At 45.0% G+C, this 12500-nt stretch overlaps 1 protein-coding gene across 1 annotated transcript in view; it reads left to right on the forward strand.

The window, feature by feature from the left end:
* Positions 1-9104, forward strand: part of zfhx3a (zinc finger homeobox 3a) — a 21648-nt gene extending 12544 nt beyond the window's left edge. Inside the window, exons 7-9 of the mRNA XM_030790446.1 lie at positions 1083-1206; positions 1986-7439; positions 7621-9104. Of these exons, the coding sequence (XP_030646306.1) occupies positions 1083-1206; positions 1986-7439; positions 7621-9104 (7062 nt within the window). The remainder of the gene's footprint in view (positions 1-1082; positions 1207-1985; positions 7440-7620) is intronic.
* Positions 9105-12500: the final 3396 nt, after the last annotated feature.

The following is a 12500-nucleotide window of genomic DNA, read 5'->3' on the forward strand; positions in this document are numbered from 1 at the left end:
ATTTGGGTGTGTGTGTATGTGTGTGTGTGTGTCTGTGTGTATGAAGGATCGTGTATGTGTGTGTGTGTGTGTGTTTGCATTGTGGCTAACGTATGATGTTTATGAAAAAGATTCACTTCTTTCTATCCAATTAGTGCCATCTTTTTCTCTCTCCTGTCTTTTCCTCCTACTTGACTCTGAATTCTCTCTCCTGTCTTTTCCTCCTGCTCCTCCCTCTTGTGCCCCTCCCCCCGTTCTTAGGTACGGTACTGAAAATAATTGCACAGTGCTGGGTGACTGTGCGTATGAACAGTTGCTGGTTTTGAACAGTGACTGTGGTTATGAATAGTGTCTGTGGTTATAAACAGTGACTCTGGTTATGAACGGTGACTCTGGCTATGAACAGTGAGTTTGGTTATGAACAGTGACTGTGGTTATGAACAGTGAGTTTGGTTATGAACAGTGTCTGTGGTTATGAACAGTGTCTGTGGTTATGAATGGTGTCTGTGATGGGTAATTATGGACTCTAAATTAACAGTGACCTTGGGCGAGTCCCTGAGCTTAACTCCCATTCTGTAATGAACTGAAATGAAAATGCCTACAACCCCCCCCCCCCCCCCTCTCTCTTTCTCTCTCTCTCTCTCTCTCTCTGTCTCTCTCTCTCTCTATCTTTTTCTTTGTATTCCTCTTACTTTTGGAGTCTCTGTCTGTCTCATTCTGTTGGCTAAACTGATGTGCAGACGTGGAGTTGGGTGCGGTCGCACTGAGAGGAGTGTATAGATGTGTTTGATCCCAAGGGGACTAATGCTGTAGTGATGAACTGAACAGGATTTTCTTTCACACTTAACCGCCGACCCTGGTTAACCCCGGATAAGTGTTTCACCCTGTCCCTGGCACGTTTTTTAAAAGGATAGTCCATATCCTGACCTGGTTCATTGTTAATGCAGGAACACCTGCCACTGTTCTGATCAAGGTTACAGGGCAAGCAAGTCAGACTCTAATGACCAATCATAAATCATGGAGATCCACCTAATGACATCATAATGAGATTTTGCAGTGTAATTAATGCCCAGCAACTGAATGTGATTTTTCTTTATATTCAGGTGATTGCGTCAGATGTGCTGCCAGACAGCTTGTTCCAGCCGGTGCCGGGTTCTGGAGGAGACGGCCCCAAAGTCCAGAAGACCGCAGCAGACCTCAGCTCAAATGGCACAGCAAAGCCGACTGGTTAGTCCTAATCTAAACGTCAAACAGTCTTGACTAACATTTTCAGGAGCATCGCATGGAAGAGGGTTCCTGTGTTCAATGGTTTCGGATAAATTTGCTGTTTAATTACAAAGTGATTTTTTACAGCACAACTGAGCTTAATAGGAAAATGCATCTCAAATATATTTTTGCAAAGGATTTTTGAAAAGAGGTCTGCCAGCAGCATGCAGAAAATCACTTTGTGAGACAAGTAAAATATTTAGATATGAAGAGTCCAGGATAGTAGTTACATTAGTGACACGTATCAGCCAATGGTATTGCATTCCTACTGATGCAAGGCAGTGGCACTGAGGTCTGATTTTCAAAGTAAGAAAAGGTATCATGATAGATTTTGGGGTTGCTTACATCTATGGATCCAAAATCATACATAATATTTAAACATCTAAATTCATAACATGTAAATGAGACAATTCAAGACAAATTAACTCAAAATTGGTTGAATAATATTACACGCCTAATAGTCTTGCCTGGTAGGATATTTAATCCCTTGAGGAAAAATATTAGATTTATGTCCTGCATGCAAGAAATTTATACTTGTTCAGATATCATGTTATGCTATGAAGAGGTTGCATAATAAGTATATAATTACTGATCAATGCAGGATATCTTTTTTAATCAAATGTTTCTTATTGGATTTCATATGTAATATTGTCATGACTCTCCAGTTTGACAAAGAAAATACTAATTTAAGGCAAATAGTGTGAAATGATTCCTAAACAATGCTTTTTTTTTGACAGAAGATTCACAGGTGGACACTGAGAACAGGGCACCATCTCCATCTGATGGGTTTAAGCCCAGTCAGTCCCCCCTGGACGATGTTGAATCCACCAAGGAAAACACTGCTACTTTCCCTTGTTGTCATAAGGGCTGTAACAAAGTCTTCACGACTTCCAGCGCCTTGCAAACACACTTCAACCAAACCCACAACCAGCTGCTCCAGATGCCCATTTCTGACCGACATGTCTATAAGTATCGTTGCAACCAGTGCAGCCTAGCCTTCAAAACGCCCGAAAAGCTACAACTGCACTCCCAGTACCATGCTATCAGGGCAGCCACCATGTGCTGCCTTTGCCAACGCAGTTTCCGCAGCCTGCAGGCTCTGCGGCGCCACCTAGAGACCAGCCACCTGGAGCTGAGTGACACCCAGGTACAACAGCTGTATGGTGGAATTCTGACAAACGGAGATGGCCTGGGTTCAGGTGATCTGGGATTCAGTGAGGAGCAAGGTGCACCTGGAGATGATGGGCCAAAGGAAGAAGAAGAGAGTGACCCAGAGGAGAAACCAAGCCCCACTGGCACTGACTCTGCTTTGATTCCAGATGAATCTGCGCCCGATCCAAAGCATTCCATCCTGCCGCTCCGAAAAGGCCCAAACCTCACCATGGAAAAGTTCCTGGATCCATTAAGACCTTTCAAATGCACCGTGTGCAAGGAGTCTTTCACACAGAAGAACATACTTTTGGTTCACTATAACTCAGTTTCACACTTGCACAAGGTTAAGCGTTCCCTACAGGACTCCTCGGCAGGCTTGATGGAATCAGTCAGTAGCACAGATCACAAACCATTCAAGTGCAGCATTTGCAATGTAGCTTACAGCCAGAGCTCAACACTAGAAATACATATGCGCTCTGTCCTACACCAAACAAAAGCTCGTGCAGCCAAACACGATCCCTCTGGGTCAGGTACCACCTCAGGCAGCCCTGTGCAAGGCAAGGTGGTTAGTTCCACAGGCAGCCTAACCTCTGGAGCTCCTTCAGCCCTAAAATCCATGACTTCAACCAAAAACACTAGCTTTACTTCTCCAGCCCTTGGCCAAACTCAGCTGAGCCAGCAACTGAACACTAAAAACCATGTTTCTTCAGCAAACTCAGCCACTGCAAGTCCATCCCTATCAGAGAATAGTGATGCCAAGAGAAAGATTTTGGCAGACATCATAGCCTCCACAGCCCAGCAGCAACAAAAATTGTTAAAACAGCAGCAGCTGCAGCAACAACAACAGCAGTTAGCTCAAGCTCAGGCCCAACTGCAGCAGGACCTCCAACAGAAAGCAGCCCTGCTTCAGTCCCACCTCTTCAACCCGGCACTTTTACAGCACTTCCCTGTGGCAACAGAGGCTCTCCTGCCACTGCAACAGCAGCAACTGCTTCTGCCTTTCCTCCTCCCTGGTGGAGAGTTCCATTTAAACCCAGAGCTAAAGCTCAAGACCTCGGGCCTTAATATCAGCCCAGCCAAGCTCTCTCCATCTACTGTTCCCTCTGAGTCATCAAAGACAGATGATCCGAACTCTCGGCTCCAGCAGCAGAAGAAGGGAGGAGATGCAGTCCAGTTTGCCCCAGCAGCACACCTTGAGATGACTGCACCTGATCTCAAAGCTGAAAGAAAGATCCGCACTCCTCAAAGTGAGAACAGCAGGGATGGACACAGTGAGAAAGAGATATCTGAGAAAAAAGATAACCTGAGCTCTGAAGAGAGACCAAATGGTGTAACAGCTGAAGATGCAGAAGAATTGCTTGAAGGATCACATGTTAGTGGAGAGAATTACCAAGGGTTCCCTCTACCAAGAATTGCTTATGATGCACCAGGAAATGCCTCAAGAGCTCTGCTTGAAAACATTGGCTTTGAGCTTGTCATACAGTTTAATGAAAACAAACAGCATGGTCAAAGTAAGCCAGCTGCAGTGGGGCCAGATGGGCAAGATGCCAAAGAGGCAAACAATTTAGATGTATTTCAAAAGCTCAGTTGTGAGACCTGCGGAAAGCTCTTCTCGAATGCACTGATTCTAAAAACCCACCAGGAACACATTCACCAGGCCATCTTCCCCATACAGTCATTGGAGAGATTTGCCAAAGACTACAGAGAACAATATGACAAACTTTTCCCCTTGAGACCTACATCCCCTGAAGCTACTCCAGCCCCACCCTCTCCTACCCAGCCTCCCCCTGTCCCACCACCTCCTCCAGCTCCACCTCAAACCCAGTCAATTAAACCACCATCAACATCAAGTATTCCTGCCTGTATGACCTCTGCCAGTTCCGCTAAAGTTTCCGCTCTACAGGCCGAAGCTCCGATGGCTCCAGTTCCCTTACCCATGGACCTACCACTATTTCCTCCACTCGTGATGCATCCAGTACCCATCCCATCTCTCCCCCCCCAGGTCCCAGTTCAGCAGCCACCTTTAGATGTTCCTCTTAACCAAGACCTTGCCCATCTTTATCAGTCACAGCTGACCCCTGCCATGCTGCAGCAGCAGGGCAAGAGGCCGCGGACCAGGATCACAGACGAACAGCTAACGATTCTGCGCCAGTACTTCAACATCAACAACTCCCCAAATGAGGATCAAATCCTGGAAATGGCCAACAAGTCTGGCCTGCCACACAAAGTAATAAAGCACTGGTTCCGGAATACCCTGTTCAAGGAGCGCCAACGCAACAAAGACTCGCCGTACAACTTCAACAATCCACCTATTACCACACTAGAAGATGTAAAAGTGGACCCCAGGCCACCCTCTCCTGAAAATCTGAGGCAGGAGAACTACGGTGGCAAGAGGTGTTCAAGGACCAGGTTTAGTGATTATCAGCTGAGGGTCCTGCAGGATTTCTTTGATGCCAATGCGTACCCGAAAGATGATGAATTTGAGCAGCTTTCCAGCCTCTTGAGTCTGTCTACACGCGTGATTGTGGTATGGTTTCAAAATGCTCGTCAGAAAGCCCGAAAGAACTACGAGAACCAAGGAGATGGCAGCAAAGAAGGAGAACGCAGAGAGCTTTCTAATGACCGCTACATCCGCACTTCCAGCAACAACTATGAGTGCAAGAAGTGCAGCATGGTCTTCCAACGTATTTTTGATCTCATTAACCATCAGAAAAGGCTGTGCTACAGGGATGAGGATGAGGATACGCACTACGATAGCCAAAGTGAAGATTCCGCAGACAACAAACATGACGACTACAGCCCGTTTGGATCGTCATGCCTTACGCCAACACCCTCCTGCTCTGGCCTGTCAGGCACCACTGAACTCAACACCATTGCCAATGCCAAGTCCCCTGTTGAAGAGCTCTCACAAACAGTTAATGCCTCAGATACCAACACTGAGAAACTCTGTCCATCAGCTGAGGCATCCAGTGAGTTGCAGCTGGATAATAGCACTGGAAGTGAAAAGCCACACACACAGACAGAGCAGCCAAAGCTTCCTTGTGAAGAAAAGCACCAGACCCATCCAAAGACTCCCAGAATTCACTCTCCACCCACTTCCCATCAACAGCAGCACCCGAACCCACCTGTGTCCCAGACAAGCCCAGTGCCATCAACAGTTCCCCTAACCAGTATCAATTCCTTGGTCACTCCTGGCCCTCTGCAGAAGCTTCCCCAGCAGGTGACACCATACCACTGCATCCAGTGTAAGGTGAGCTTTCCCTCTTTTGAGCATTGGCAGGAGCACCAGCAGCTGCATTTTCTTGCAGCTCAAAATCAGTTTATTCCCCCACAGTTCCTCGATCGCCCTCTGGACATCCCGTTCGTGATGTTTGATCCCACTAATCCTCTCCTGACAAGTCAGCTGCTTTCTGGAGCTTTTCCGCAGATTCCTACAAATGCCCCGTCTTCTCCTGCCATCCCTGACTCCTTGAACACCATAAATTCCTTGAAGAGAAAACTGGAAGAGAAAGCAGGTTCTAGTATGGACAATGACTGGGATAATAATGGAGAGGAGCCACAGCGAGACAAACGCATGAGGACCACCATCACTCCAGAACAGCTGGAAGTTCTATACCAGAAGTACCTGCTGGATTCCAACCCAACCCGCAAAATGCTTGACCACATATCTAGTGAGGTGGGCTTGAAGAAAAGAGTAGTTCAAGTGTGGTTTCAAAACACCAGGGCTCGTGAAAGGAAAGGCCAGTTTCGAGCTCTTGGTCCAGCTCAAGCTCATCGCCGCTGCCCCTTCTGTCGAGCTCTTTTCAAAGCTCAAACTGCTCTGGATGCCCATATTCGTTCCCGCCACTGGCATGAGGCCAAAAGTACTGGGTACACCTTGCCAGTCTCCTTTATGCCTCAGGATCAGGAAGATTCACAAGTCAAGATGGACCCCCTTGATTTTTCCAGTTACTCTCACTTTTCCAACTTAAACAATAATTTAATTAATTTAAGCAGTAGTGATGAGCAGCACTACCCTATATCTCCTGCTAGCAGGTGCATGGATTTGTCCTCAAACCAGCGGCGTCTCAGCCCCAGACCTTTAAAAATTGAGGAGACAGATGATATCGAGAATCTCTCTGTGTCCCCTGGGCAAAAGGCTTATGAACAGAGCAAACCTGATGAAGATGAAAACTCCCCTCTGAACATGGCCCAGAATAACACCACAGTGCCTGATGATGGCAGCTGTTCTGCAGAGGCTAAACACAACAGTAGTCCACTACTGTCCCCTACTGCAGAGAGAGATGCCTCCTCAGAAAACGACGACAAAATGTCTTTGGGTTTGGTGAGCCCTGCAATGAGTTTCAGTGCTAAAGACTTTGAGAATGACATGGTGGTGGACTACAGTGAGAACTCCAGTCTGGCTGATCCTGCTTCTCCCTGTCCTGGAGGTTCCAGCAGCCAAAGTATGGATGGAGACCGCCAAGGCCAAAAACGCTACCGTACCCAGATGACCAACTTGCAGGTGAAAGTGCTCAAAGCATGCTTCAATGACTACAAGACCCCCACTATGTTGGAGTGTGAGGCACTGGGTAATGAGATTGGACTTCCCAAGAGAGTGGTGCAAGTGTGGTTCCAGAATGCACGTGCTAAGGAGAAAAAAGCCAAGCTTAGCCTGGCAAAACAATTTGGTGGAGAAAGCTCCTCAACTGAGAGGCCAAGAAAAGAGTGTACGCTCTGTGGTGTCAGGTATAGTGGCTGTCTCTCTGTTCGTGATCACGTGTTCTCCTCTCAGCATCTTGCAAATGTCAAAGAGGCTCTTGGAGGCCAGATGGAAAAGGAAAGAGAATACTTGGACCCAGGCATCGTTCGCCAGTTGATGGTTCAGCAGGAAGTGGACCGGGTAAAGAAGGCCAGTGAGGTTCTGGGAGTGGCCCAGACTGTTCAGAGGCCAGGGGCTTTTGACCAGTTGGCCCCTGTGAACCCGTCATCTGCATATTCTAGTCTCCAGTCAGTGGCCGCTGCAGGGTTACCAGGGATTAGTTTCACCTCACAGAAATCTGGTGAGTTACATTAATCTTGTGGGTCATAGTTAGGATCTTGACATACAGCCAAATCTTCTTAATGCCAGTTTAAAATGGCTTCATGTACACTCTGTTATGAGACATAAGGATACACAATAAATATGTAAGAAACCGTACTCAGGCTTTTGATCAAATTGGATTTGCTCTTTTCTTTCTACAGGTGCCAGTCAGGCTCCCTCCAATGGATTAACAAGAAGGAATCCTGTATCATCTGCCACTTCCTTTGCTACCTCTGATAAAGACCTAGCCCACACAGGCAGCTCTGTCTCCAGCCCAAAAGACACACAGCCAGACCTGAAGATCCAACTTTCCAAAGAAAACCTCAGTGAGAGTAAAGAGAGGCTTAAAGAGAAGACTGAGCAGATCCCTACAGGGAACGATGCTCACCCAACCTCCGCCGGCACCAGTAAAGAGAAACCAGACACCTCTGCCACGGCAACACCTGCACCAAAATCTAGCAAGGAGTTTGAAATGGATGTGGCCCAGCTCCAAGCCCTTCAAGCAGCCATGGTGACAGACCCTACCAGCCTGCTCACCAATCCCTTCCTGCCGTGTCTCATGCCAGGATTTCCTCCGTATTTCCAGCCGCAGATCCCTGGTGCTTTGCCTGGTGGGTTCTTGCAACCCATGTATGGAATGGAGGGAGTGTTCCCGTATGGTCCAGCACTGTCTCAGCCTGTTATTGGTCTTTCACCAGGCTCCATACTACATCAGTACCAGCAATATCAGCACACCCTGCAGGGGGCACTTCAGCTACAGCAACAAAGACTTCAGCTCCAACAGAAGCAGCAGCAGCAACTACAGAAACCCAAAGCAAGTCAAACCCCTGTTCCACTTCACACCCAGGACATGTCCAGCACCAAAGAACCTGTCCTGGAACTTGAGAAGACAGGAGCATCCTCCAACAAGCACTCCACTGCTTCTTCACAACACTTATCTTCTAAGCAGACACTTCCCTCTAAGCAGCCAGATATAGCTAATTCCCTTTCCAGTCAGGACTGCCGTGAGAGGGGAGAGGGTGGTTGTTTGCATGACTGCCTGGTCTGTGAGACCTCCTTCAGAGGGAAGGAAGAACTCAGCCGGCACCTGGAGTCCCCTGAGCACAAACACAGAGTGGCAGAGCGACAGAATGCCAAAGAGCATGCCATTCCTCTATTACCTCGCACCACAACTTGCAACCCTGCTCCCTATGCCGTATCTACCTCACAGTCCAACTCACCAAACAACCAGATTACCCCTACAGTGACTTTGTCCAAAACTGCAGTGCTAGCAAGTTCTTTGTCCTCCTCATCCTCCTCTTGCACTTCCACTCCAACAGATGTTGCCCAACAGACTACAAAAAGCCACTCTCCTCAGACCCTGTCCCTGTCGAGAGCTTTACCTGGGGCATCTGACCCCTCCTTTACCTCGGCCTCACCCTCCCCACAGTCTCTCTCACCCCTAGTGGTTACCTCAAGCTCCACTGGCCTTGCCGCAGCTCATTCTCCAATACCAACAGACCACGCTGATGATGACCAGAGGCCCGTGGAGGGACAGAGTAAGATAAGCATGAAGGAGGGGCAGGAGGGGAAGAGCGCCCCCAAAGACTGCTGTGGGTATAGCAGCTACCTGTCCTTTCTAGGAACAGATTCTGTGGGATTGTAAAAAAAAAAAAAAAAAATACAAACATAAAGTAAGAAATGAATTAGGAGGTGAAGAATGAACACTCATAATGGTGGACGATATTTTGAGTAGCAAACAAAGAGACAAACAAGGTAGCAGTGGTTTTGAAAGACTGTTTTAACTGTAATGTACTCTTAAGGAAACAACTTGCATTTCCAATGTGCTCGTAACCAAAAAAGGAAAAAAAAAGAAAAAAGATAAAAAAAAAAACATGTCAATAGAATGTTTTCCCTGGTAATATGCTGGTTTTCATTTGTAAACTTGAGAAAATGTAAACACTGTTTTAGAAGCGGAGATGTACACAGTGTAAACCTGGACTGGAGCCTTATCCTGTAGGGTAATAGAGATGGTTTGATTAGGTTTTAAAAACTAAGTAACCAAAAGCCAGTTTTAACACACATGTACACACGCACCACATGTACACACTCACACACACACACACACACACACACACACACACACACACACACACACACACACACACACATACCACATTTCCCTGTGTTATGTGTTGAAATAATGTATTCTTGGCTTGCTAATATTATGTAATGTATTGTAATGTTGTCTCTCTCTCAGGTCAACAGCCCAAAACTGTTCTTTTTCTGAGCACCATTGTTGTGTAATTACAGTTCCTAAGACATACAAAGAGAATACATTTGCAGCCTAAAATGTTAAGTATTGATGAAGGGAAATATTAAATCCTGGTTTGTTTGCAAAGTCTTAAAAGTATAGCTAAGCTAATAAATGTTAATTATTTTCACAGAGGACTTGACCTGACCCACAGAATAATGCAGACTTGAATTGTGAGAAAAAAGGATAGATTTTTTTAAAGAAGAAAAAAGCATTCTGTGTTTATGATAGTTAAATGTATGAATCTTTTGGTGTTGCGTAGATTGTTGAACTCAAAATGACTTAATTGTGTGGTAGATTGAAGAGAAATGAAAAGATGTGTCTGTCCCGGTCTAAGACCCTTCGCTGGAGGTCGTTTTGGTCAGGATCATTTAAAAAGCTTTCAGTTTCTCAACACTGAGTCGAGCAAGATGTCCCCATCTGTAAAACATCTATGTTTTTAATGTAGACTGAATTCATTCCATACAGGTTTTTGTATTCTGTTGAAAAATCACATTTCTGCACTTAATTTCAAGTCCTGTATGTTCTTGCAATATTGTAATACATTTAGTTTATCTCTCAGTCAGAAATAGTTTTGCACTCTCCACTACAACAGAATATCTCTTTCTCTGTCTTTCTCCACTTGCCATGATTTCAGTAATAATAATAATAATAATAACAATAATAATAATAATAATAAATAACAACAACAAACTAATGAAACCATATACGTCAGTATTGCTTTAAAGGAAAATCCAAAGATAGAGTAATGTTGACCACTGGTGCATACAGATAATGAAAATACTGCACACACTTGAGGAGGTGTTATTGTTTTTAGGGAAAGAAAAAAAAAATCTCTTTAGCTAACAGAACCAGCTGTGGAAGAACTGTTAATGCTATTTCATATAGAACATTCGTGACCTCACACAAGAAATACGGAGAAAACCAAAAAGCAGAAAGCCCCGGAGTGGAGACTCTGGGCTTCCAACCCCATCTATAGCCAATGGAGTTTACTCACTCAAAGTGACAAAAAAAAACAAAAAAAAAAAAACCCACAAGTCTTGTTTACCTACTCTGCGTTTAGCTCTTCCTTTCTGTGGTCTGTTTTGTAAATTTGCTCATGTGTTTGTTTGGTTTTTATGAAGTGAATTGTCCTGGGTCTTATCTTAAAGGAAATGACAGTTTGCTGCTAAATGTAGTTTTTGGTATTGATACAGAGATGCATGCTGAATTTGCTTCTTTTTCAGCCTTTAGCTTTAAAGACAGCAGCCAGCAGGACCAGACCTGTTCTCTTTCCCCCTGCTCCCCTGCTCCCCTGCCTCCTCTTCTTCTACACACAAACACTACTGTTCAAAACTGTGAGTACGCATCAACCATCCAAATGAATTAGACTCTATGTCTCCCCTTCCCAAACAAACCAATGTTAAAAACCAATGATAAAAGGTTTATACAAAGTCTGCATTCCAAAAATACCATCAGAGTTTTAATGTCTTTGGTTTACCTTTACTTTTGTATCCCTGTTTGGTTTGTTTCTTATTGTAATGTGTGTTTTTAATTGTTGGTTCTTGACTTGCTGTAAAGGACCCAGTTTACTGTATGTATTGCCAGAAATGTTGTTGCCATAGCGATCGCCAAATACTGTTTATGATGCACACTTGTTAATACCATTCCCATCATCCCCTAAACCAACATTCATGTCAATAAAGTCTGTTTTGTTGCAATTTGTGTTGGCATGTATGTGTATTTGTGTGTGTGTGTGTGTATGTGTGCATGCATTTGAATATATACAGTATGTATGTGTGTGTGTGTGTGTGTGTGTGTGTGTGTGTGTGTGTGTGTGTGCGTGCGTGCGTTTGAATATATACAGTAAGTGTGTGTGTGTGTGCGAGTGTGCGTTTGTATATACACAGTAAGTGTGTGCGTGTGTGTGCTTCTATATATACAGTATGTGTGCGTGTGTGCTTCTATATATACAGTATGTGTGCGTGTGTGTGCTTGTATATATACAGTATGTGTGTGTGTGTGCGTGCGTGTGTGCGTTTGTGTATATACAGTATGTGTGTGTGTGTGCTTGTGTGCATTTGTATATATACAGTATGTGTGTGTGTGTGTGTGTCTGCGTTTGTATATACACAGTAAGTGTGTGCGTGTGTGAGCTTGTATATATACAGTATGTGTGTGTGTGTGCGTGTGTGCGTTTGTGTATATACAGTATGTGTGCGTTTGTGTATATACAGTATGTGTGTGCGTGTGTGTGTGTGTGCGTTTGTGTATATACAGTATGTGTGTGCGTGTGCGTGTGCGTTTGTGTATATACAGTATGTGTGTGTGTGTGAGCATGCGCGTGTGTGCATTTGTATATATACAGTATGTGTGTGTGTGTGTGCACGTTCGTGTATATACAGTGTGTGTGTGTGCGTGTGTGCATTGCACTTGGAGATGAGGTCTAAATTTCATCTCGCCTCAGAATGATTCCTGCACCTCTCATTATGGGGGTGGGGGCTGGGTCACCTAAAGAAAGAGAGAGAATATAACAGAGAGAGAGAGAGAGACAATATAACAGAGAGAGAGAGAGAGAGAGAGAGAGACAATATAACAGAGAGAGAGAGAGAGAGAGAGAGAATATAACAGAGAGAGAGAGAGAGAATATAACAGAGAGAGAGAGAGAGAGAGAATATAACAGAGAGAGAGAGAGAGAGAATATAACAGAGAGAGAGAGAGAGAGACAATATAACAGAGAGAGAGAGAGAGAGACAATATAACAGAGAG

The sequence above is a fragment of the Chanos chanos genome, chromosome 13 (genome assembly GCF_902362185.1).
Source record: "Chanos chanos chromosome 13, fChaCha1.1, whole genome shotgun sequence".
Taxonomy (NCBI): domain Eukaryota; kingdom Metazoa; phylum Chordata; class Actinopteri; order Gonorynchiformes; family Chanidae; genus Chanos; species Chanos chanos.